The 26,496-nt window shown below is 50.5% G+C and overlaps 1 protein-coding gene across 1 annotated transcript in view; it reads left to right on the forward strand.

Annotated features, from left to right (window-relative positions):
* The window catches only part of LOC132835344 (phosphatidylinositol 4,5-bisphosphate 3-kinase catalytic subunit alpha isoform), a 75,640-nt gene that overhangs the window by 13,330 nt on the left and 35,814 nt on the right, over positions 1–26,496 (forward strand). Inside the window, exons 2-5 of the mRNA XM_060854789.1 lie at positions 18,805–19,060; positions 20,366–20,528; positions 23,971–24,180; positions 25,117–25,367. Of these exons, the coding sequence (XP_060710772.1) occupies positions 18,872–19,060; positions 20,366–20,528; positions 23,971–24,180; positions 25,117–25,367 (813 nt within the window). The 5' untranslated portion in view covers positions 18,805–18,871. The remainder of the gene's footprint in view (positions 1–18,804; positions 19,061–20,365; positions 20,529–23,970; positions 24,181–25,116; positions 25,368–26,496) is intronic.

The raw sequence follows: 26,496 nt of genomic DNA on the forward strand, positions 1-26,496 counted from the left end.
GAACGCTCTCAATGGCACACCTATAAAAGTTGGGAAGGGTATTCGCCGTCATGCCAAATTTCCTCAGCCGCCTGAGGAAGAAGAGATGTTGTTGGGCCTTTGTAACCAGTGCGTCCACATGAAGTGTCCAAGAAAGCTGCTTGTGGATGACTTGACACTCTCCACTCGTTCCACCTCTGTGCTGTTAGTGTGTAGGGGGGACATGAGTAACGTCCCACCCAAAGTCAAGAATGAGAATGCTAAAGGGGATTAATGAGGTGGACGTTGAATAGATGTTTCCCCACTTGGGACAGACCCGAACAAGATACAGTGGGTGGGGGGGTTAGGTACAAAACTGAGACTGAGAAGAAATGACCTCTGTCTAAGAAGGTTGTGAATCTGTGGGACGTGCTGCCCCAGGGTGCAGTGTAGGCAGAATCGATCAACAGGTTGAAGAAAAGAATTGATTTATGTTTCTGATGAAAAGCAGAATAAAGGGAGCAGGCAGGAGAGTGGTGTTGAGACCAAGGTTAGAGCAGCTATAGTCACGTAGAATGCCTGAGCAGTATCGAGGAGCGGGATTAGGCAATTCAGCCCCTAATTCTGATGTTCCAATGGTTTTGAAGCTTGAATGGGGTTTGGCGCGTGGAGGAACAAAGTTTGGCACAGGGACTGAAACCAGTTGGCGTCAGTCATCCCCATGTTGAACTGGAGGGCCAGCTACCTGCCTATCCAGTACTAGATGTTCAAGAGTCGCTCAGAAGGGAGGGTGGGGGGTTGAGGTGAGGACACTGGGGTACACGTGCAGACAAATGCTGCATGTTGTGTTTGTCACTGCGAGGTGGTGTGTAGGTGAGATGCTGACGCTGCATGTGGTACCCTTTCCAAATTCAGCCTGCTCCCACCATCCCTCGAAATGCCATCAAACTCGGCCACCGAAATCAGGAGCAGGTGACACCTGGACCTTCCACAACTCGGTCAGATTGTGGCTGATCTGACTTATCACCTCATTCGCACTCCCCCAAGCCTGTCACCCCCCTGCTTAGCAGGAATCTACCCAGCTCTACCTATTCTTTCTCAGAGAAAAAAAAATCTCCACAGTGTGGAGGCAGGCCATTCGGCCCATTTTGAATCCACACTGAATGTCCAACGAGCATTTTTGGGGCAGCGCTGTGGCTCAGCACCAGGGTCACAGGTTCGATTCCAGCCTCAGGCCACTGTCTGTGTGGAGTTTGCACATTCTCCCCCGTGTCTGCGTGGGTTTCCTCCCACAGTCCAAAGATGTGCAGGTTAGGGTAGATTGGCCATGCTAAATTACCCATAGTGCCCAGGGATGTGCAGGTTAGGGTGGGTTGGCCGTGCTAAATTACCCATAGTGCCCAGGGATGTGCAGGTTAGGGTGGATTGGCCATGCTAAATTACCCATAGTGCCCAGGGATGTGCAGGTTAGGGTAGATTGGCCATGCTAAATTACCCATTGTGTTAGGCTCATTAGTCAGAGGTCAATATAGGATAGGGGAATGGGCCTGGGTGGGTTAATCTTCGGAGGGTCAGTGTAGACTTGTTGGGCCAAATGGCCTGTTTCCATGCTGAAGGTGATCTAATCTAGCATCCCACACAGACCCACCCTCCCTACCCTACTTCTGTAACCCTACATTTCTAACGGTTAACCCACTTAACCTGCATACCTCTGGACACTATGGGCAGTTCGGCATCGCCAATCTACCTAGCCTGTGCATCCCTGGGCACTTTGGCCAATTTCCCATGGCCGGTCCACCCCAACCTGCACATCTTTTGGACTGTGGGAGGAAACCGGAGCACCCGGAGGAAACCCACGCAGACACAGGGGAGAATGTGCAAACTCCACACAGCCAATCGCCCGAGGCTGGAACCGAACCCGCGTCCCAGGTGCTGTGAGGCAGTGCTAACTATTGAATCACCTACAAAAATAGTCTCTGCAAAAATTGGCTCACCTCATAGAAGCATTGTGAACCACTCCAAACAGCTCCTGTGATCACTGCCACATTTCTGAGCACCTTGCGTGTAGTAATAGATCCCTGGGGGCCACCACCTAACAATGCTGCCTGACTCTGTAACTTGAGGGGGGGCGTAATTTTAAGGCGAGAGGATTAAAATTTCAAAGGGGCCTGAGGCGCAACTTTTACAGTGAGCAGTTCATACACCGAGCATGAATTGCAGAGGAAGTGGGAGATGCAGTACAGTTATGACCAATAAAAGACATTGGGGCAGGTGCAAGGATAGGAAAGTTCGGAGGGATATAGGCTAAACCCAGACAAATGAGCCTAGTCCTGTTTGGGAAGCTTGGTCAGCACGGACGACTTGGATGGAAGATATCCGTGACTCACTGAAAGTGTTGGCACTCTCCTAGACATCGCCTCACTAGGCCGTGTGCCCCGCGTCGCTCCCTGTGTGAATGCCAAAGCGACCATGTGCAATTCAACCCCATCAGTACAAAGAAATCTTTAAACAGGCTGTACACACTGGTCCCCAAGAAAAGTTGGTGTCCATTCCTCCTGGGAAGCAGGGAGCGGAGATAGCTATTCTCTGGGAATTAGAGCGATCGTGTAGATGCAGGTATCCAGTGACTCTTCAACGAATTTGATAAACCCCAGAAATCCACGCCGAAAGAGAGTTGCGATTTATACTTGTCCCGAGTTTGCACTGTGGTTTACGGCATGCTGAAGTGTTGTAAAGTGGGAAACCGGCTCCCCAAACTCTGCGTGATGAGGTGTCACAAACGCCGACACGACGATGAACGGATTGAAGGCCACACATCAGGTGAGGCGCTGGGAGAAGGTCTGCCAACCACCTCCTGTTTTGAAATGAGTGCTCAGGCTGCTTCAAGCAGGGAAGGACAGACAGGCCTTCAGCTCGGAGCCATGTCACAGTGACACCACCTCCCAAAAAAAAAGCAGTGTGGCCCTCCCTCAGTGTCAACAGATGGGAATGTCGGCCTAGTTTCTTGGGTCTGTGGAGGAGGAGGATTGCGGGTCGTGGGGAGAGGAGGTATTGAAGACCGGTGAGGATGGTCAGAACAATGTTGCCCGGTTCAGCGAGAGGGGACTTGGCCATTGGAGAAAATGTGAGGGAAATGTTGGGTTGTGCGCTCTGGCAAAAGGAGTTAGCATCAGAATTAGGTATATCGTCACGTGAGCGCAGTGACAAATTTACAAAGTCGCCTCTTACGGCGCCATTTTGGTTACAGAGGTACCCAGGTGCAAAATTTTAGGAATGAATTAGAAAAATAAATATGTTTTCAAGTCCAGCGTTAGGGTCTTTTTTTTTTAATGCAGTCCGGACCGGGACCGCCATGGGTCTAACACAGCCCTGCTCTGGGTACCAGGCTCCATAGCAACCGACGGCCCACTGAGTTCCTGAGTCCAGGCTCCAGGCCTACCACGGCCAGCAGTGTACGCTCCTGCCATCGCTGCTGCCGAAGACCCATCTGACCACGCTCCAGCTTCCCCATGACGTCGGAAGATGAAAGAAAAAGACAGGAAAGAGAGAGAGAAGGATGTGCCTGGCCTGGTGCTTTACCAGCTCGGGAAGCCTAGCGCTCCCGACCGTGCCAATGCCGCCATCTTGGCTCTCCCACCACTATCCACGCAGAGCGATCTGGGCATCCTCGTGCCTGAATCTCTGCAAAGCTGGCACCCAAGTTCAGCTCAATAGGGAGATCGATGGAATCAAAATCAAAAGTTGTTGGAAAAGCTCAGTGGAGAAAGCCCAGACTTAACATTTCAGGTTGAGTGACCCTTCCTCCGAACAAATGGGATGTTGGCCTTTATTTCACAGGGACTGTAATATTAAAACAGCGAGGTTTTGCTGAAAACTGTATAAAACATTAGTCAGACCACACCTGGAGTACCGTGAACCATTTTAGTCCCCTTTTATCTAAGGGAAGAAATGCAGGCTTTGGTGACAGCCTAGAGAGAGCTCATTAGGCCAATTCTGGGAACAGAGGGACTATTTTAAGCGGAGAGGTTGAGTAAATAGGGCCTGTGCTCTGAAATGGTCGTTAGAATAACGAGAAGTGACCTTACTGAGACATAAGGAACTTGGCAGGTGAGGTGTGGAGAGGTTGTTTCTTCGTTGTGTGGGAGAGTCCAGGAGCAGAGAGCATCGCCTCAGAATAAGGGGTCACCCATTTTAAGACGGAAAGGAGGAGGAATTCTTGCCCACCCCGCGAGTAATGAGTCCGTGGGATTCTTTACAGCAGAGATTGTGGCGAGTGTATCACGGCCGAGAGAAATTTTTATTCGGGAAGGGATAGTGGGAAAGGCCACAGGACGTCGGTGATCAGATCATCCGTGATCTAATTGAATGGCAGAGTGGACTTAATGGGCCCAATGGCCTCCTCTAGGCTCGGACATGAGAATGTAGAGCTGATTGGGGTATTATTGGGGGAAGCAGGGGCTGCAAATCGGATCAGATCTTCTGGTTGGATGTGAAGCTTGCTTTTTGGAGGAGTGAAGATTTGGATTTCTCCAGAACTTTGTAATTTTTATTCCAGAGATGTCAGCCTTGCCAAGAGCAAGAGACTGCTTTGAACGGGGAGATTGCTGTTTCTTTTCTTGCGATATTTATATAGGGCTCCATGTTGCCTCACCGTGCTCTCTCCATCTGTTCCCAATGAACAGCTGAAGTATTTTGGATCGTCTACAGTAAATTCCTTTCAACCTTGAGCCACTGTAGTATGTTTGGAGATGATGTCCTGTCGTTTTAATCTGCTGCACTGTGAAATCTAGCCTTTTCTTGCCTACCAACTCTTCATCACCGTCCTTGATCAGCTGGGCCACTGAGTTTAATTTAGATAAATCCGAGGTGTTAACGTTTTGCTAAGCAAACCAGGGCAGGACTTGTTCACTTAACGGTAGAGGTCCTGCAGAGCGTTGTTGAGCAGTGAGACCTAGGGGTGCAGGTACATAGTTCCTTGCAAGTGGAGTCGCAGGTAGCCAAGATAGTGAAGATATTTGGAACCTTTTATTGGTCAGAGCTGAAAATGTGTTGCTGGAAAAGCACAGCAGGTCAGGCAGCGTCCAAGGAGCAGGAGAATCGACGTTTCGGGCATGAGCCCTTCTTCAGCTATTGGTCAGTGCACCAAGTATAGAAGGTGAGAGGGCATGTGTGGCTGTACAGGGCATTGGTGAGACCACTTTTGGAATACTGGGTACAATTCTGGGCTCCCTGCTGTAGGATGATGTTATTAAATTGGGAAGGGTGCAGAAAAGGGTGGCACGGTGGCACAGTGGTTAGCACTGCTGCCTCACAGCGCCTGAGACCCGGGTTCAATTCCCACCTCAGGCGACTGACTGTGTGGAGTTTGCACGTTCTCCCCGTGTCTGCGTGGGTTTCCTCCGGGTGCTCCGGTTTCCTCCCACAGTCCAAAGATGTGCGGGTTAGGTGAATTGGCCATGCTAAATTGCCCGTAGTGTTAGGTAAGGGGTATATGTAGGGGTATGGGTGGGTTGCGCTTCGACGGGTCGGTGTGGACTTGTTGGGCCGAAGGGCCTGTTTCCACACTGTAAGTAATCTAATCTAATCTAAAAGATATACAAGGATGTAATTGGGACTGTAGTTACAGGGAATGGCTGGAACTTTTTCCCTAGAGTGTGGGAGGCGGGGTGACCTTTTGTTTTAGAGATTTAAAAGCATCATGAAGGGCATAGATTGGGTGAATAGCTAAGGTCTTTTCCCCAGGGTAGGGGAGTCCAAAACTGGGGGGTATAGGTTTAAGGTGAGAGGGGAAAGACTTAAAAGGGACCTGAGGGGCAACTTTTCTGACACAGGGGGTGGTGCGTATATGGAATGAGCTGCCAGTGGTGGGTGTAGGTACAACGTTTAAAAACCATTTGGGCAGGTCATGAATCGGAAAGGTTTAGAGGGCTGAGGGCCACATGTAGACAAACGGGACTAGGTCAGCTTGCGAAATCTGGTCAGCACAGAAGAGTTGGGCCGAAGGGTCTGTTTCTGCGCTGTATGACTCTTGATTTGTTGGGGTATATAACATCCTCTGATATCGAAACCCGGTTGGAAAGTTGGACGTGTACTTGGGAGACTGGGTGTCTGTCCGAGATCCAGGGGTACAGGACTGGCTGGCTGTGACTGCGGTTCTGACTGGTGTGGGAGAGTCTATGACCAGCGGGTATCCTCTCGGAAGACGGAAACAAGGAGGAATGTTGTCTCCTGTGCGTAATAAATCTGTGGAATCCTTTACTGCAGAGGTTGTAGCAAGTGGGTCATTATGGCTGAGAGATTTGATCACTGACTTCCTGTGGTCTTCCCTACTCTGACTCAGAGCTGGGGTAGACTTGATGGGCTGAATGGCCACCCATGACTTTCTGAAATAGTGTGAATGTTCATGTTCCTTCCCCCTTTTTCCTGTTGACCGGAATCTCATGTCAGCCTTTCCACATTAGCTGAAACGCACATTAGATTAGGTTACTTGGTGTGGAAACAGGCCCTTCAGCCCAACATGTCCTCACCGACCCTCTGAAGAGCAACCCACCCAGACCCATTCCCCTACATTTACCCCTTCACCCAACACTCTGTGCAATTTCGCGTGACCAATTCACCTACCCTGCACTTTTTTGGACTGTGGGAGGAAACCGGAGCACCCAGAGGAAACCCACACAGACACAGGGAGAATGTGCAAACTCCACACAGACAGCTGCTCGAGGCAGGAATTGAACCCAGGTTCCTGTCGCTGTGAGGCAGCAGTGCTAACCACTGAGCCGCCCATAAATTAAATTCTCAGTTATCTGGAAACGAGTATTTTTACACCATTTGAGTGCGATTGCTTCTGTCACTTTCGTCAAGAAATTCTGAACACTCTCTTTAATTATGAAATCTGTCTTTTACACTCATCCCGTGTAAGCGAGTGGGTCTGCAGCTCATCTGTATCTAAACTGAAATCCCTGCAATGTGGAAACGGGCCATTCGGCCCAACAAATCCACACCAACCCTCCGAAGGGCATCCTACCCAAACTCATCCCTCTATACTATCCCCGTAACTCTGCCTTTCCCTTGGCTAACCCACCCAACCTGCACACCCTGGACACAACTTGATGATTTAGTATGGCTGAAAATGTGTTGCTGGAAAAACGCAGCAGGTCAGGCAGCATCCAAGAAGTAAGAGACGTTTCGGGCATGAGCCCTTCTTCAGGAATGAGGAAAGACATGGCCAATCCACCCTAATTTAGCATGGCCAATCAATAGACAATAGGTGCAGGAGTAGGCCATTCTGCCCTTCGAGCCTGCACCACCATTCAATATGATCATGGCTGATCTTTCCTAATCAGTATCCTGTTCCTGCCTTATCTCCATAACCCTTGATTCCACTTTCTTTGAGAGCTCTATCCAACTCTTTCTTAAATGAATCCAGAGACTGGGCCTCCACTGCCCTCTGGGGCAGAGCATTCCACACATCCACCACTCTCTGGGTGAAGAAGTTTCTCCTCAACTCTGTCCTAAATGGTCTACCCCGTATTTTTAAGCTGTGTCCTCTGGTTCGGCACTCACCCATCAGTGGAAACATGTTTCCTGCTGCCAGAGTGTCCGATCCTTTCATAATCTTATATGTCTCAATCAGATCCCCTCACAGTTTTCTAAACTCAAGGGTATACAAGCCCAGTTGCTTCAGTTTTTCAGTGTAAGGTAATCCCGCCATTCCAGGAATTGACCTCGTGAACCTACGCTGCACTCCCTCAATAGCCAGAATGTCTTTCCTCCAATTTGGAGACCAGAACTGCACACAGTACTCCAGGTGTAGTCTCACCAGGGCCCTGTACAGCTGCAGAAGCACCTCTTTGCTTCTATAGTCAATCCCTCTTGTTATGAAGGCCAGCATGCTATTAGCCTTCTTCACTACCTGCTGTACCTGCACGCTTGCCTTCATTGACTGGTGTACAAGAACACCCAGATCTCTCTGTACTGCCCCTTTACCTAAATTAATTTCATTGAGTTAGTAATCTGCCTTCCTGTTCTTGCCACCAAAGTGGATAATCATACATTTATCCATATTAAACTGCATCTGCCATGCATCTGCCCACTCACCTAACTTGTCCAGGTCACCCTGTAATCCACCCTAACCTGCACATGCCTGGGCACTATGGGGTAATTTAGCACGGTCAATCCACCCTAACCTGCACATCCTTGGATTGTGGGAGGAAACCGGAGCACCCGGAGGAAACCCACGCAGACACTGGGAGAACGTGCAAACTCCACACAGACAGTTGCCCGAGGCTGGAATCAAACCTGGGTCCCAGGCGCTGTGAGGCAGCGGTGCTAACCACTGAGGCATCGTGCTGCCCCAGGTTTCTGGTTTGGGAGCCAGTCCAGGCTGAAGCTCCCCAGTGGCTGTGTCGTGAGTGTGTTGCACTGTCGGAGATGCCACCTTTCTGATGGGGCTCCAGCCCCATGTCTACACTCTCGGTGGGATTGTCCAAATCCAAAGCGAATATATCGGAAAGGAACAAGGGTACCCTTCCTGCTGCCCTGCCAAAATAAATTCCTCGACTTCGGTACTCTTTTTTTTGTATTCTTTAAATTATTTGATGGTTTAGTGGGGTGTGGGAAAGGCTCACAGCATCCTTATTTCTGACAGTACATACACTGCAAAGGTACTTCAGTGGTGATGTTCTGAGCTTGTGAAAGGAGGCTTGCTAAATATGTCTTAGAGATGAACAGCACGGAAACAGACCCTTTGGTCCGACTCATCCATGCCGACCAGTTATCCCAACCTAAAATCATCCCATTTGCCAGCACCCGGCCCATATCCCTCCAAACCCTTCCTATTCATATACCCATCCAGATGCCTTTTTAAATGTTGTAATTGTACCAGCCTCCACCACTTCCTCTGGCAGCTCATTCCATACACGTACCACACTCTCTGTGGAAAAAGTTGCCCTTGGGTCCCTTTTAAGTCTTTCCCCTCCTCCCGCTAGTTCTGGACTCCTCCACCCTATCCATGCCCCTCATGATTTTATAAACCTCCATAAAAGGTCAGCCCTCAGCCTATGACGCTCCAGGGAAAACAGCCCCTCTCTTGTGCTTGTAGTTGGGTGTGTGTTCGGTCTGTCAGTAGAAGTCCGCTGTCTCCTGTTTGTATTAGTGGAAGGAGTTGCATCTGTCCCCCTCCTGTTGTTTGGGGGGGGGGAGGTGGGTGTGGGGGTGACAGCAGCAATCTCTCACACTCAATGGTGTAAAAATACTTGTTTCCAGATAACTGAGAATTAATGTGTGTTACAGCACCTCGTGCAAAGTCTGACACACGACTTGGGTCAAAGGGAAAGTGGGGAACGAACGCTAACGTTCACACTAGTTCAGAAAGTCATTCAGTAAAAAGTGAGGACTGCAGATGCTGGAGATCACAGCTGAAAATGTGTTGCTGGTTAAAGCACAGCAGGTCAGGCAGCATCCAAGGAACAGGAAATTCGACATTTCGGGCATAAGCCTGATTCCTGATGAAGGGCTTATGCCCGAAACGTCGAATTTCCTATTCCTTGGATGCTGCCTGACCTGCTGTGCTTTAACCAGCAACACATTTTCAACAGAAAGTCATTCAGCCCATCAAGTCTACCCCAGCTCTCTCTCCCATTTAAGACCGAGACAAGGAAGAATCTCTTCTGAGGGGAATGAGTCTGTGGAATTCTTTTTACTGCAGAGAGCTGTCAAGGCTGGGTCATTAAGAACACAGGTTCTCTCTCCCCCCCCCCCCCCCCACTAACCAAAAGTAGAGCGTTCCTATGAAACCTTTTGTAAGCCGAAATGGCGTAAATCGAAAAGCAATTAAATGGGGAAAATTATTTTCGTAAAAGTGATAATCCTCTTAGGATTTCTTTCGGTTAGCGAAAGCAGGTACCGATGTAGGTCTGTCTTTAAAAGTGAAGTGGTGTAAAGGGAACTTTGGAAAAGCAGGGGATCCCTGTATTGACGGCTGAGACCGCGTTTGAATCGAGGGCGAATAAGCGGAGGGGGGGTGGAAGGTCACCAGATCAACCACGATCTGATTGACTAGCCCAGCAGTATCAGTGGGCCGAATGGCATCCCTTTCCTGCTGTGCTCTAGGTCGAAGATGTCCAGCTCATGGGGGTGGGAGGGTGGGGGTAAGTGGATAGAATGGATCCTGTAGCTCTATGTTTGGAGGGAGGTGTGGGGAAGATTTAGTTTTGAGAGTCATTTCCCTGAGTCCAGAACTAGAGGGGCATCGGTTTAAGGTGAGAGGGGAAAGATTTAAAAGGAACCTGAGGGGCAACCTTTTCACACAAAGGGTGGTACGGGCGTGGAATGAGCTGCCAGAGGATGTGGTGGAGGCTGGTACAATTACAGCATTTAACAGGCATCTGGATGTGTATATGAATAGGAAGGGTTTGGAGGGATATGGGCCGGGTGCTGGCAGGTGGGACTAGATTGGGTTGGGATATCTGGTCGGCATGGACGGGTTGGATCTAAAGATGTGTTTCCATGCTTTACACCTCTGACTCCAGAAGAAAAATGTGAATGTTTTTTACAGAGACAGCCTGACACTAACAGGCGATGTGTTGTTTGCTGCAGTGTTTTTGCACTCTGTCGATTCCGGGAGCTGTGGGAGAGGGAATGGGGGAAGATGGAGACATGTCATTCTCTGCCACACTCTGGGTCACCCCCCCCCTCTTATTCTCTCCAGCCCATCTCTTTGTCTTGACCTCTGGTGCCCTTTCACATTCTGCTCCCTCCCTTTTTCTCCAGAGGACGGCCTAGCAACAGCGTTGTAGCTTCATTCACGTAGCCAGTGAATTGAATCTGCCTGGTTCTTTCAGAGCACGTACCGGAACCGGCTTTGCCGAAACGCCGCAGAGATTTTCATCTCTGTGCGTCTGTGATCTCCCCTCACACAAAGCCGATCGTGCCACACTCTCTCTGATTTTTGATGTGGGCGACGGGTTGCTAACTTAGCTGCTTCTGTGTTACAAAACTGCCCCTCCGCTCAGTAACTGCGAAAATGTGTGTGTCAGGTCTAGCCCGCAATTAAGAGAGAGAGAGAGAGAGAGAGAGAGATGAAAGAAAGCGGAGTGCTGAGTTTTCTCTGATTCATCAGCGTGGGAAGTGGCTAAATGCAGAGTGTGAATGAGGGGAAGAGTTGCATTTAAATAGCACCTTTCGCAACCTCGGGCCAGCCCAGGGTTCTTCACAGCTAGTGAACCACTGAGGAAATGTAGTCTTCCCCCACAGCAGAGAGAGGGCAACAGTGCACAACAAACTCCCACACACAGCATTGTGATTATAGACCAGATTTTTTTTTTCCATAGACGTACAGCACAGAAACAGACCCTTCAGTCCAACCAGTCTGTGCTGACCATAATCCCAAACTAAACTAGTTCCACCTGCCTGCGTTTGGCCCATATCCCACATTCCTGAAGAAGGGCTCATGCCCGGAACGTCGATTCTCCTGCTCTTTGGATGCTGCCTGACCTGCTGCGCTTTTCCAGCAACACATTTTCAGCTCTGATCTCCAGCATCTGCAGACCTCACTTTCTCCCCGTATCCCTTTTAAGCCTTTCCTATTCCCGTGTTTGTCTAACGTCTCCTAAACGTACACCTTCTCCCCGTGTCTGCATGGGTTTCCTCCGGGTGCTCCGGTTTCCTCCCAGAATTCAAAGATGTGCAAGTCAGGATGGATTGCCCATGGTGTCCAGGGATGTGCAGGCTAGGTGAGTTAGCCATGGGAAATGCAGGGTTACAGAGATAGAATGGGGGGGGGGGGGGGGGATGCTCTGCGGAGGGTCGGTGTGGACTAGATGGGCCGAATGGCCTGCTTCCACACTGTGTGGATTCTGTGCCTGCACCCACCACTTCCTCTGGAAGTTCATTCCACACACGACCCACTGTGTGCATATTCTTTTGTAAAAATGGCTCTTCATGTCTTTTAATAAATCTTCTCCTCTCTCCTTAAGAGCGTGTCCCCCCCTAGTCTTCAAATCCCCCATGCGGGGCCCCTCATGATTTTATAAACCTCTCTATAAGGGTCACCCCCTCCAGCATCCTGTGCTCTTATGAAAAATGTCCCTGCCTGTCCTTTATAACTCAAACCCTCCATTCCCAGCAACATCAACATCCTGGTCAATGTCTTCTGAACCCTCTCCAGCTTAATAATATCCTTCCTGTAAATGTACGTCTGTGAGGAATGAATATTGACCCTGGGGAAAACCTGGACTGCTCCTCCCCTTCCAGTAGCGCTGCTCGATCATTTTAATGATCTGGAGGAGCTGGTGTTGGACAGCTTTTTAAAAAAAAAATAGTCACACAGCACCAGGTTATAGTCCAACAGGTTAATTTGGAATCACCTACTGTCAGAGCGCTGCTCCTTCATCAGGTGTAGCAGGCCCCTAAGACGCAGAATTTATAACAAAAGAACTTTTAACTTTTGATCATTTTAAGTCCAACCCCGAAGCTAGAACAGGCCTTCATTTCAAGGCTTGGGTCAAGAGATGGCCCCTCCTGAGGTGACATTGCTGGAAGGTTCTCCCTGTAGTAGGGTACTGGGGGGGTGGGAATGGTGGATTTGACCCCCCGGTGTACAGACTAGGCCGTGTTGGAGGGTTAAAGTGCTGACTCTCTCAAACAGCCAGCTCAGATAAGAGGAAAGTCCCGTTTGTTTTGTTTTTAAAATCACATCATGGGATGCAGGTGTCACCCAGGTTGGAATCCTCCCTCTTGTGAGCGCTCAGCGCAGGGTGGGGCTCAGCAGCTAGTGCCACTGCCTCACGGCGCCAGGGACCCAGGTTCGATTCCACCCTCGGGCGACTGAGCGTGGAGATTACACGTTCTCCCCTGCCCCCTGCGTGGGTCTCCTCCCACGGTCCGAAGATTAGGGCAAATTGGCCGTGGGAAATAGTCCCGTAGCGTCTGGGAGATGCGCAGGCTCGGTGGGTTAGTCGCAGGGGGAAATGCAGGGTTGCAAGGATCGGGGGATGCTCTACAGGAGGCGAAAGGGAGGACTGCAGGTGCTGGAGATCGGAGTCAAGAGAGTGGTGCTGGAAAAGCACAGCAGGTCTGGCAGCGTCCGAGGAGCAGGAGCATCGACGTTTCAGGCAAAATGATCAAAGTTAAAAATCAAAGTTACAAAGTTCTTTTGCTATAAATTCTGTGTTTTAAGATCCTGCTCCACAGTCACCTGATGATGGAGCAGCGCTCCGAAAGCTAGTGCTTCCAAATAAACCTGTTGGACTATAACCTGGTGCTGTGTGATTTTTAACTTTGTCCACCCCAGTTCAACACCAGCTCCTCCACATCATTAAAATCAGGTCCTAATGAAGGGCTTTTGCTTGAAACATCATTTTTCCTGCTCCTCGATTGCTGCCTGGCCTGCTGTGCTTTTCCAGCGCCGTGCTCTTTGGAGGGTCGGCATGGGCTTGATGGGCCGAGCAGCCTGCTTCTGCACTGTAGGCATTCTATGGTCCGTTGGACCCAGCAGTTCTGGCTTTTGTATCCTGCCCCATCTCGATTTTTCTGACTGACGGTGGGGTGATTAGAGTCCCTTCACCATTTCCCTGACTGACTGGGCCTGGACGTCTCCATGATCGCTGTCTGCCCCAGGGCCTCGTGACATCCAATCATTCCTGATGAAGGGCTTTTGCCCGAAACCTTGATTCTCCTGTTCCCTCGGATGCTGTGCTTTTCCAGCACCATGCTCTCGGCTCTAATCTCCAGCATCTGCAGTCCTCACTTTTATTTTTGTCTTGGTTCGGAAAGTGAGGCAGGTTCTCAGTAAGGGCTGCGGGGACCAGAAGTGGGTGTACTGTCGCGGTGAGAGAGACCTTTTTTATCACCCCCCCCCCCCCCCATCCCTTCTCCCCTGCCCGTCATGTTGTACTGGCTCGGTGTTTATTAAATGCAGAGCTCCCTCAGCATCAAAATGGTGGCAGCAGCAGCTCTGGCTCCCTGGCATCCCTCTGGTCAGGCCGGGTTTCGGCCTGATTTATAGCTCATCCAGCTCAAAATTGGCTAATTAAATGAGAGGGGGAAGGGAAGAGAGTTATTCATTCTTGACGGGGAGCCCAGAATTATGGGGAGGGAGCAGAAGGCATCTTCCAGGGTGAATGTGGAGTTGTTTTTTTCTCTCTCTCTCATACGCACACTTGCCCCCCCCGCCCCAATCTCTCACCCATCTTTCCCATCCACTGAGCTAGCAGAGTTGTAGGGTCAGAGATGCGGGACACATTCTGATCTTCCCCCTCCCCCCCATCCTCACACTGTTGCTGTGGTCGGCCCGAAGGGGACCCCCCCCCCGCTCTGGTTTGCGGGCCGTCTGCTCCAGGTTTTCCTGTGGCCGAACTGACCCGGCTCCATCCACCGGCCGAGCCGTGGGCACACAGGCCAGGATGGCTCGCGGGGCACAGGGGGAGCCAGGCCTTTGATTGCTCCTCCTTCTCTGCTTCCTTCCCTCGCCCTTGTGAGTTACGATGCTGGCACTCCGAGCCACCCTGTTGGACACGTTGCCACCATCCTGAAAGATGGTAGGTGGCATGGTGGCTCAGTGGTTAGCACTGCTGCCTCATGGAGCCAGGGACCCGGGTTCGATTCCTGCCTTGGGCGACTGTCACCCCGCGTCTGCTTGGGTTTTCTCCAAACGTGCAGGTTAGGGTGGATTGGCCGTGCTAAATTACCCATAGTGCCCAGGGATGTGCGGGTTAGGGTGGATTGGCCATGCTAAATTACCCATAGTGCCCAGGGATGTGCGGGTTAGGGTGGATTGGCCATGCTAAATTACCCATAGTAGAGAGAGGAGGAAAACTTCTTCAAGGTAGGCATCCTTGCAAGAGGATTCGCAGTAGGGTTAAAATCAACTAGGTAAAAACAATGACTGCAGATGCTGGAAACCAGATTCTGGATTAGTGGTGCTGGAAGAGCACAGCGGTTCAGGCAGCATCCGAGGAGCAGGGAAATCGTCAGATGCTGCCTGAACTGCTGTGCTCTTCTAGCACCAGTAATCCAGAATCTGGTTTCCAGCATCTGCAGTCATTGTTTTTACCTAAATTACCCATAGTGCCCAGGGATGTGCAGGTTAGGGGGGATTGGTCGGAGGTAAATATAGGATAATAGGGTAGGGGAGTGGGTCTGAGTGGGTTACTCTTCGGCGGGTTGGTGTGGGCTTGTTGGACAGAATGGCCTGTTTCCATGCTCTTCGGGGTTCTGTGCTTCTGTAGGGCACTGTCTCCCACCAATCAATCATGGTGTTTCTAGGTCTGGGTGTGTGTCTGAGAGGTGTGGAAACTGGATTAGATTAAAATCCCAACAGTGTGGAAACAGGCCATTTGGCCCAACAAGTCCACACCCACCGCCCCTCCAAAGAGTAACCCACCCAGACCCATTTTCCCTACCCTATATTTACCCCTGACTAATGCACCTAACCTGTGGGTAATCTAGCATGACCAATCCACTCTAACCTGCACATCTTTGGACTGTGGGAGGAAACCGGAGCACCCGGAGGAAACCCACGCAGACACGGAGCGAATGTACAAACTCCACACAGACAGTCACCCGAGGCTGGAATTGAACCCATGTCCCTGGCGCTGTGAGGCAGCAGTGCTAACCACTGAGCCACCACTGTTGCCCTCTGGATTGGGGACAGTGGGAGGGATAAGGGTGGTGACGATGGTTTTCAGGCATTGTAATTAATCAGTGGGTGCTGAATCCAATGGGATACAGCAAAGTCGCTGCCTACAGAGTTTCTCCAGCTGCTCCAGGGTCCCAGGCTTTGCCGTAGCACAATGTTTCTGTGGGGGCTCTGACAACACAACTGGGTGGGCAGACCCCTCCGTCCAGCAGCCTATCCAAGGGTTGGCATCTCCTGACAGCGCAGCACTCCCTTGGTACCCGTACCTGCGCACGGGGGTGAACACATGGGTTACCTGCCCCTCTCTGGGTATGGGGGGCAAGCCCACAGCCTCCTGATTTGAAGGAAATGGAGATTCCAATCAGTAGTTTTTCTCTCTCTCTCTGTCTCCCCCCCACCGTTTGTGTGTGTGTGTGTCTCTCTCTCTGTGTCTCTCTCTCTCTCACTGTGTCTCTCTCTCTGTCTTTCTCTCTCTCTGTGTCTCTCTCTCTCTTTCTTTCTTTCTCTCTCTGTGTCTCTTTCTCTCTGTGTCTTGCTCTGTGTCTGTGTGTGTGTGTGTGTGTGTGTGTCTGTGTCTCTCTCTCTCTCTCTCTCTCTCTCTGTGTCTCTCTCTCTGTGTCTCTCCCTCTGTGTCTCTCCCCCTGTGTGTCTCTCCCTCTCTCTCCTGCAGGCAGCTCTGAGGTAAACAGGATGCTGTGTTGGCCTGTGGAGAGAGACACCAGCTCCTGTCAGTGCAAGGACAGGACTTTGTAACAAGTGTGCTGCGGCTTTACAACAGCCAGAGCTCTCACAGGCGTGTCTACTTTTACTCTATTGTCTTTTGGACAAAAGACTGCCCCCAGTTTTGAAATCTGCCGACCGCCTGGCTGGTCAACATTAAGTTGCAGGTCGGTGCCAAACCTCTGGCTTTCCGTGTCCGTGTCTCTGGGAAAAACCGAATCGCTATTCGACACACGGACTGCATCAGCAACGTCAGTTACTGTACACCCCCCTCCCAGTAGGAGTTGTTTGGACAGGGATGGGAGAGGGGCCTGTTAATCCTATTTAAACAAGGGGCACAGCAAAAGGCAGTCACAAAACTGGGATAATATCTGTAAGTGCTGCTGTTCTCTCCCCTCCCCATCTATTTAGGATGTGATAAGGGCATCAATTGCCCCCTCTCAGCTTATTCTGTGCTCTTTCTTTTTTCCCTCTGTTTTACCCTCTCTCTCACTCACTTGCTGGCTGTGTGTGTGTTTTTCTCTCTCTCTCTCTCTCTCTATACGTCTGTATGTGCCTCTCCTTTCTCTCAATCTGTGTCTCTCTCTCTCTCTCTGTACATCTGTGTGTCTCTCTCTCTCTCTACGTCTGTATGTGCCTCTCCTTTCTCTCAATCTGTCTCTCTCTCTCTGTACATCTGTGTGTGCCTCTTCTCTCTGTGTCTGTCTGTCTCTCTCTCTCTCTCTCTCTCTCTGTGTCTCTCCTGGCTGCAACTCAGCACATCTATGTTTTGGGGTCAGTGTTAAACGATGTGTTATTTTGTGAACTGGTGCCCTTTCTTTAGCTGGTTATGATTGGCTTGAAGGCAGGAGACAGAGGGTTGCTTTTCAGACTGTGTAGGCCTCTGACCCAACTACTGCTTTTTGTATTTATATAAATGAATTGAATATGAACAGAGTGAGAAAGGTTACTAAGGGGGCTTGATCAAATGGGTCAATGGGCTGGATAATGGCAGATGGAGTTCAATCTGGATAAGTGTAAAGTATTGCACCTTTGTAAAACAAACCATGCACTCCACTTGTACAGTTAATGGGAGGGCCTTGGATAGTGTTGCAGAACCTAGGGGTGCCGGTACATAATCCTTTAAAGTTTGCATTCCAGTCGACAGGCTGGTTAAGAAGGCCTTGAGCATGCTTGCCTTCGTTGCTCAGACCTTGGAGTACAGGAGTTGGGACGCCATGTTGAGGTTGTACAGGACGATGGTGAGGCCTCTTCTGGAGTAACTGTGTCCTGTTCTGGTCACCCTGTTACAGGAAGGATGTTCTCAATGGTACACCCTGCTACTACTGAATGCCCCCCCTCACCCTCCAATCTGGGGGTGGAGGGTGACTTGGTATGCCCCAGTGCTGCTAGTCACTGTTCTAGGCTGGTCAAGCCCCTGGAGTGTGCAGGAACGCAAGGTTCTCTGACCGTGACCTTTTGAGACTTGACCTTGATGTTCCTGGCCCTCTGTGGATGGAGGCCATTCAGCCCACCGCTGTCACAATTCTGTCAGTGCCCTGGAAGGAATCTTCCTTTTGGGCTGAATGTGACCTAGGTCACCCTCTCCACCACTGAGATCCTCGCCCATTAATAGCAACTTCTGGGTTGGTGGGCGGAGGTTAGGCTTGCTCAGGGGTTCCTATTCCATTTGGCCCCTACACAGGAAGGTTGAAGTGCTGTCTCCCACAGAGACTCAGGGCAACCTCCAGATTGGTTTACGTTTCCTTCGCATCAGCCCTCCTGGTTGGCATCCCTGCAGGATTTCCTCTCCTGGTCCTGCTAGGGAGGAGGATTCACCTGGGACCCAGTGCAGTGTCAGGCTCCGAGACTGGGCAACTGATGTGGTCACTTCCTGCAACACCCTGCTCCCAGACAGGGTCGTCTCAAATGTCCTGCTGCGGCTTCTTTGCTGTGAACCCTTGCACAAAAGCAGTGGTTTTTTTGTTTTTGCATTGATGTTCCTCAGATGTTCCCATACCTATCTGTATTTTTTATATGTGTGTGTGTGTGTGTGTGTGTGTGTGTGGATGAATGTACCCAGATCCCTCTGTCCTGCAGTCTCTCCCTGTTTAAATGATACATGCCTTTTTCTAACCTGCCTGCGTCGAGAGTGGTCAGCCTCCCAGCATTCCCACATGCCGGCTCATACTCACGTTGCCCGTCCTGAGGAATGGTCAGGACATTACTGAGCTAATAATGGCAGAGGGCCAGGCGAACACTACGGGGAACGTGAACTCCACTTTCTCTCCCATGGGTGCTGCCAGACCTGTTGTGCTGTTCCAACAATTCCGTTTTCTGTTTCAGTGCCTTGGAATGGTTCTTTTGTCTCTCTGTCTGTGTCTGGCATCATACCAATGCAGCATGTTGTTGTTGTTGTTGTTGAGTTGGGCACTGCCTTTCCAATTGTGTCGCGTTGCTGATGTTCTTGATGATCATCTCTTCCTCTCTGTCTCTCCCTGTCTCTCCAGTTAATCCAGGCAGCTGCAGCGACGAACGTGAGCTGAGGGACCTCTCGCCCGCACGCCCCCGGCCAGGATGCCTCCCCGCCCGTCCTCGGGGGAGCTATGGGGCCTACACTTGATGCCCCCCCGCATCCTGGTGGACTGCTGCCTTCCTAACGGGATGATCGTCACGCTGGAGTGTCTGCGAGAGGCCACGTTGACGAGCATCAAGCACGAGCTTTTCCGGGAATCTCGAAAGTACCCGCTCTTCCACCTCCTTCAGGTTCGTGTCTCGGGAGGGCGGGAATCCGTGGAAGGGGGTGGTGTCGCTGTTTTGGAATTGAGCTGGTTATACAGTTCCAAACATCCCCTCCCTCCACCAGCACTCAGTAGTAGCACGCACACAACCATTTGCAGCTTCTCACTGCAACGGGGTGGGTGGCTGCAGGGGTTATTGCCTTGGGAGGCCAGTGTGGGTCGGGTTGGTGCTGATCTCACCCAAGCTCCATCCTCATGTTGACTGGAATGGACTTGGGAACTTGCCTGGTTGCCCTACTTCTGGAGAGGGGTCATCATGGAGCTGCGGACTAGGCCTACCTTTCAAAGGGGAGACAGCAGCTTAATGATGGATGGTTCTTTGCAAAGAGGCACAGACACACACATACACAGACTCACAGGAACCCGTCCCTTCCTGGCTCCATTATGCTTGCACCGTCACTTATCCTTTGAATTAGAACATTCCAGCACAGTACAGGCCCTTCAGCCCTCGATGTTGTGCTGACCTGTGGAACCAATCTGAAGGCCCATCTAACCTACACTATTCCATTCTCATCCATATGCCTATCCAATGACCACTTAAATGCCCTTAACGTCGGCGAGTCTACTACTGTTGCAGGCTGTGCGTTCCACGCCCCTCTGAGTGAAGTAACTATCTTTGACATCGGTCCTATTTCTATCGCCCCTCAATTTAAAGCTATGTCCCTTTGTGCTAGCCTTCACCATCTGAGGAAAAAGGCTCTCGCTGTCCACCCTATCTAACCCTCTGATTATCTTATGTGTCTCAATTAAGTCACCTCTCAACCCTCTTCTCTCTAACGAAAACAGCCTCACATTCCTCGGCCTTCCCTCCATACCAGCCAAATCCTGGTAAATTTCCTCTGCATCCCTTCCAAAGCCTCCACATCCTTCCTGTAATCCTAAAATGAGCTGCACCAGGGATGGAGAGAACAGTCAGGCACAGACTTTTTAAAAAAAAATCACACCACACCAGCTTATAGTCCAACAGGTTTATTTGGAAGCACTAGCTTATGGAACGCTGCTCCTTCATCAGGTGGTTAGTGGAGATGGAGCAGTGCTCTGAAAGCTAGTGCTTCCAAATAAACCTATTGGATTGTAACCTGGTGTTGTGGGATTTTTTTTAACGTTGTCCACCCCAGTCCAACACCAGCTCCTCCACCTCGTGACTCCTGAGCTGCCAAGTTGCTGCAGGCCCACGGACCTTTGACCCCGTCGAGCTGGGCGAACCTCCCCTCCTGATGATTCGCTGCTCACCCACGGCACCGCGCTAATGTCCGTTCTCCTCCTGCAGGACGAGTCCTCGTACATCTTTGTCGGGGTGACCCAGGAGGCGGAGCGGGAAGAGTTCTACGATGAGACGCGGAGACTGTGCGACCTGAGGCTGTTCCAGCCGCTCCTGAAGGTGATCGAGCCGGTGGGCAACAGGGAGGAGAAAATCCTGAACCGGGAGATAGGTGAGTTTCCGGGTTCCCCTTCAGACCCCCTCCCCCGCCCCGGTCACTGTCGGCAGGGCCAGGATCCACACGATAAAACTACTGCCAATTTACAATACGGCCCAACTGGCCTCCCCTCACCCCCTTGTCATTTTACCCTGTTACTTACTCCTCTTCTCTTTCAGTTTTGCCCTTCAATTTATCTGTTCACCTCCCTCTTCCCAAAGGGGAGCAAGTCCCACACCCTCGAGTTGAATTTATTGTCACGTGTACGCAGTGAAAAGCTATGTCTTGTGAGCATACAGGCCGACCACAGAGTTTAGTAGCGTAGATAAATAAATAATAGGTAAACAGCAGTAAAAACAAAGACACAGGTACAGGGGAATGTTAGGAGTTTGTGAGTCCATTCAGTATTCTAACAACAGTAGGATAGAAACTGTTGTGAAACCGGCTTGTGTGTGTGTGTGTGTGTGTGTGTGTGTGTGTGTGTGTGTGTGTGTGTGTGTGTTCAGGTTTCTGTACCTTCTCCCCGATGGTAGAGGTTGTAGAGATGGGATGGATCTTTGAGAATGCTGGCAGCCTTTCCTTGACAGTGGGGCCTGGTAGATGGATTCTGTAGATGGGAGGTTGGCCTTTGTGATTGTCCGGGCTGAGTTCACCACTCTGTGTTACCGTCTCCGATCTTGAATGGTACAGTTGCTGTACCAGGTGGTGATACATCCAGGCAGAATGCTCTCAATGGCACACCTATAAAAGTTGGCAAGGGTATTCGCCGTCACGCCAAATGTCCTCAGCTGCCTGAGGAAGAAGAGACGTTGTTGGGCCTTTGTAACCAGTGCGTCCACATGAAGTGTCCAAGAAAGCTTGTTGTCGATGACTACTCCCAGGAACTTGACACTCTCCGCTCGTCCCCACCTCTGTGCTGTTAATCTGTGTGTGGGGTGGGGGGAGTGGAATGAGTGACATCTCGCCGAAAGTCAATAATGAGTTCCTTGGTTTTGACGGCATTGTGAGCTTGGTTGTTCTCAGTGCATCGATTTTTCCAGGTCTTGCACCTCCCATCTGTAGTCGCCATCTGTGAACTTGTATTAGTCTGATGTTCTGGCTTTATTGGTGACTGGTCAGTTCCTATTGCATTTGTGGTACTCCCTCCTCCCTCCTCCCTCCTTCCTCCTCATTGTTCTCCAGTTCTGGCCATTTCTGCTACCATCATTGATCTGCTTTGTTACATCCTTGCAGCACCTCGACTTCGTGAGGTAATTATTCCATTGCTTAAAGCACCGGAGCCTTTGCAATGTTTCCCAATAGCTGCAGACCTCTTTGTCCTGTAAAAAATTGGTTAACCGTTGTGGCAAATAATTGTGATTGTGTCAGGGAGTCTTGCTGCGACTGTGTAGGTGAGGCCACGCCTGGAGTACCGTGCAGAGTGTTGGTACCTCTGTATTGGAGAAGGGGTGCCACTGATCCAGGAGCGGCTTCCTGGGATGAAGGGATTGACTCAACAAGAACGGTTAGACAGGCGAGAACATCCTTCTTTCGAGTTTAAAGGGCTGAGGAGTTATCTTCATTGTAACATACGAGATCCTCAGGAGGCTTCGCAGGGTAGACGTTGAGATGAGGTCCCCGTTAGCAGCCGAGGGGAAGCAACTGCAGAACAAGAACCGCTCGTTTGAATTGGAGATGTGAATAAACGTGCTTTGAAGGGAGTGAACGTCTGGAATGCTGTACTCCAGAGAGTTGAGGCTAGATCACTGAACGTGTTTTTAAGAGGGAGACCGACAGATTGTTGGAATATCAGGAGTTGTGGCCTAGGATGGATTATAGAACGGCCAATCCCTGGGGGAGGGCCGAATGGCTTATTCCTGTTCCTATCTCTTGTCATCTTTACTCCTTGTTTTGTGCGTGCGCGCATGCAAATTAATGTCCGCTGTTTTCTCTCTAGTATAGGTTTTCTGGGTTAATATCCTAGAGCACAGAAACAGGCCCTTGGTCCGTGCTGACTAGATATCCTAAATCAGTCTAGTCACGTCTGCCAGCATTTGGCCCATATTCCTCTAAACCCTTCCTATCCATGTATCTATAGAGCAGCTCATTCTATACTGGCACCACCCTCTGCATGAAAAAGTTGCCCCTCAAGTTCCTTTAAGTCTTCCCCCTCTCACCTGAAACCTCTGCCCTCTAGTTTGGGACTCCCTTACCCTGGGAAAAAGACCTTGACTGTTTACCTTATCCATTCCCCTCATGATTTTCTTATCCTCTATAAGGTCACCCCTCAGCTGCTAACACTCCTGCCTATTCAGCCTCTCCCTGTAGCTCAAACTCTCCAATCCTGGCAACATCCTGGTAAATGTTTTCTACAACCCTTTTTAAGGTTCACAACATCTTTCCTATAGCAGGGAAACCACGTGGTTCGACCACATTTGGAATTCTGCATTCAATGTCTTGTATAGCCACAACAAGATGTCTTGACTCTTATACTCCATGCACTGACCAATAAAGGAAAGCATACCAAACGCCTTTTCACTATCCTATCTACCTGTGACTCCACTTTCAAGGAGCTATGAATCTGCACTCCAAGGTCTCTTTGTTCACCAACACTCCCCATTAAGTGTATAAGTCCTGCCCCGATTTACTTTCCCAAAATGCAGCACCTCACATTTATCGAAATTAAACTCCATCTGCCACTTCTCAGCCCATTGGCCCATCTGATCCAAGATCCTGTTGTAATCCGAAGTAACCTTCTTCGCTGTCCACTACACCTCCAATTTTGGTGTCATCTGCAAACTTACTAACTGTACCTCCTATGTTCACATCCAAATCATTTATGTAAATGACAAAATGTAGTGGACCCAACACCGATCCTTGTGGCACTCCACTGGTCACAGGCCTCCAGTCTGAAAAACAACCCTCCACCATCACCCTCTGTCTTCTACCTTCGAGCCAATTCTGTATCCAAATGGTTCGTTCTCTCTCTACTCCATGTGGGTAAAAACAATGACTGCAGATGCTGGAAGCCAGAGTCTAGATTAGAGTGGTGCTGGAAAAGCACAGCAGTTCAGGCAGCATCCGAGGAGCAGTCCTGCTCCTCGGATGCTGCCTGAACTGCTGTGCTTTTCCAGCACCACTCTAATCTAGACTCTGTACTCCATGTGATCAAACCTTGCTAACCAGTCTACCATAAGAAACCTTGCCTTACTGAAGCCTATATAGATCACGTTAACTGCTCTGCCCTCATCAACCCTCAATGTTACTTCTTCAGTTTCCCCAACACCTCAGCGTGCGATTATTGATCAGTAAAACCGTCATCAGTCATTTGCTGGAGTCCGAGCCTGTCTGGTGGGAGGGGTGGACGCGATGGAAAGAAGATGGCCCCTAATGGTGTCCTTCTCCACACGCTCCCCCCCCCCCACGCCCCCCCCCCCCCCCCCCCCCCCCCCCCGCCCCCCCCCCCCCCAAACCGCAGGGTTTGCGATCGGAATGCCTATCTGTGAGTTTGAGCTGGTGAAGGACCCAGAGGTCCAGGATTTCCGCCGAAACATCCTGAGCGTCTGCAAAGAGGCAGTGGAGCTTCGGGATGCCAACGGTCCCCAGAGCCAATCGCTGTACGTCTACCCTCCCAACGTGGAGTCCACAGCCGATCTCCCCAAACACATCTTCAACAAACTGGATAAAGGTGAGGAGGGGCTCAGTGCAGGGATGTTGACCAGCTCCTGGTGACTGGGGAGGGCTGTATGTGTGCGAGAGACGTGGTTACCACAACATGTCCGAGAGATGGCTGCCTATCTTTGATTCATTGAAACTTGCAGGAGGAGGTCCTTTGGCCCGTTGTGCTAAGTAGCCGAGGACATAAAGATCCCATGAGAATCTTTTGTTTAAGGCTGGGATAAAGGTGGCAACACGGTGGCTCAGTGGTTAGCGCTGCTACCTCATGGCGCCAGGGACCCGGGTTCGATTCCAGCCTCAGCCAACTCCAGTGTGGAGTTGGCACATTTTCCCTGTGTCTGCGTGGGTTTCCTCTGGGTGCTCCAAATTCCTCCCACAGTCCAAAGACACGTAGGTTAGGTGGATTGGCCATGCTAAATTGTCCCATAGTGTCCATGAATGTGTACGTTAGGGTGGATTGGCTAAGATAAATTACCCATAGTACCCAGGGATGTGCGGGTTAGGGTGGATGTAAAGCAATTGTTATGGCGAAGAGGTCTGGGTGGGTTATTCTTCAGAGGGTCAGTGTGGATGTGTTGGGACAAATGGCCTGTTTCCACACTGTGGGGTTTCTGATTCTTCTATGAAATCGATGACTTATTCCTTGGAATCTGAACTGTACCGGACAGTGGCTTTGAAAGCGTGGCGAGATAGGAGGTTCCTGGCACAGTGAGAGGCAACGTTTTAAACTCCTGTGTGGGGTTGCTGGCTGGGTCAGCATTTATTGCCCATCCCTCGGGTGAATGAGCCATCCTTCAAACAGCCGCTGTGTGTTTCGCGGTGCTTATTAATTAGCTTTCTGGACCTGGAGCTTTGACATGCTTGTGTTTTCGCTCTCTGTGTGTCTGTCTCTCTCTCTCTCTCTGTGCCTCTCTCTGTCTCTCTGTGTCTCTCTGTTGTTTTGCAGGCCGCATCATCGTGACGATCTGGGTGATTGTGTCGCCCACCAATGACAAGCAGAAATACACGCTGAAGATCCCGCACGATTACATGCCGGAGCAGGTGATCGCAGAGGCCATTCGCAAGAAGACTAGGAGCATGCACCTGTCGCTGGAGCAGCTCAAACTCTGTGTGCAGGAGTACCAGGGCAAGTATATCCTGAAAGTCTGCGGCTGTGACGAGTACTTGCTGGAAAAGTACCCCATCAGCCAGTACAAGGTGAGCCCCCTGTGATGGTTGGTTTTTGTGGGAGGAGGGATGGTGGCTCAATGGTTAGCACTGCTGCCTCACGGCACCAGGGATCCGGGTTCCATTCCATCTTTGGGTGACTGTCTGTCTGTGTGGAGTTCGCACATTCTCCCCGTGTCTGCGTGGGTTTCCAGCGGGTGCTCCGGTTTCCTCCCTCTGTCCAAAGATATGCAGGTTTGGGTGGATTGGCCATGCAAAATTGTCCCATAGTTCCCAGGGATGTGCAGGTTAGGGTGGATTGGCCATGCAAAATTGTCCCATAGTTCCCAGGGATGTGCAGGTTAGGGTGGATTGGCTATGCTAAATTACCCATAGTGTTCTGCTCCTATGTCTTATAGCCTTGGTGCTCTCCATCTCTCGCGCTCTCTCTTAATGAAGACGTGAATGCTTCCTGAAGTGGTTAATGCTTCACATTATCATTACAGACATCCGGGGGACTAGTGTTAGGTCTTGGACTCTCTCTTTCTATGAATGTTGTATTTTTCCCAGTGGTCAGGTGTGGGGTATTCCCTGCAGGAATCGGAAGAAACAAAGTCTCCTCTTGCCCCATAACTTGAGGTGGGGGTTTGTGCCTGGAATGCAATGAGAGATTCCCAAAAAGCAGGGTTGTCATCAGAGCACTACCTTTTTAGTGGCAAGGATGTGCAAGCATTGGAAAAGGTGCAGAGGAGATTTACCAGGATGTTGCCTGGACTGAAGGGAAGGTCTTCTGAGGAAAGGCTGACAGACTTGGGTCTATTCTCATTGGCAAGAAGAAGGCTAAGAGGGGATTTGATAGAGACATACACGATGATCAGAGGATTAGATAGGATAGACAGTGAAAGACTTTTACCTCGGATGATGATGTCAGCGTGTACGAGGGGGCACAACTACAAATTGAGGGGTGATAGATTTAAGACAGATGTCAGAGGCAGGTTCTTTACTCAGAGAGTGGTAAGGGCGTGTAATGCCCTACCTGCCAATGTAGTCACCTCAACCACATTAGGGAGATTTACACCATCCTTAGATAAGCACATAGATGATTGTGGGATAGTGTGGGGGATGAGCTGTGAATAGTTCACTGGTCGGCACAACATCGAGGGCCGAAGGGCCTGTTCTG

The sequence above is a fragment of the Hemiscyllium ocellatum genome, chromosome 44 (genome assembly GCF_020745735.1).
Source record: "Hemiscyllium ocellatum isolate sHemOce1 chromosome 44, sHemOce1.pat.X.cur, whole genome shotgun sequence".
NCBI lineage: Eukaryota > Metazoa > Chordata > Chondrichthyes > Orectolobiformes > Hemiscylliidae > Hemiscyllium > Hemiscyllium ocellatum.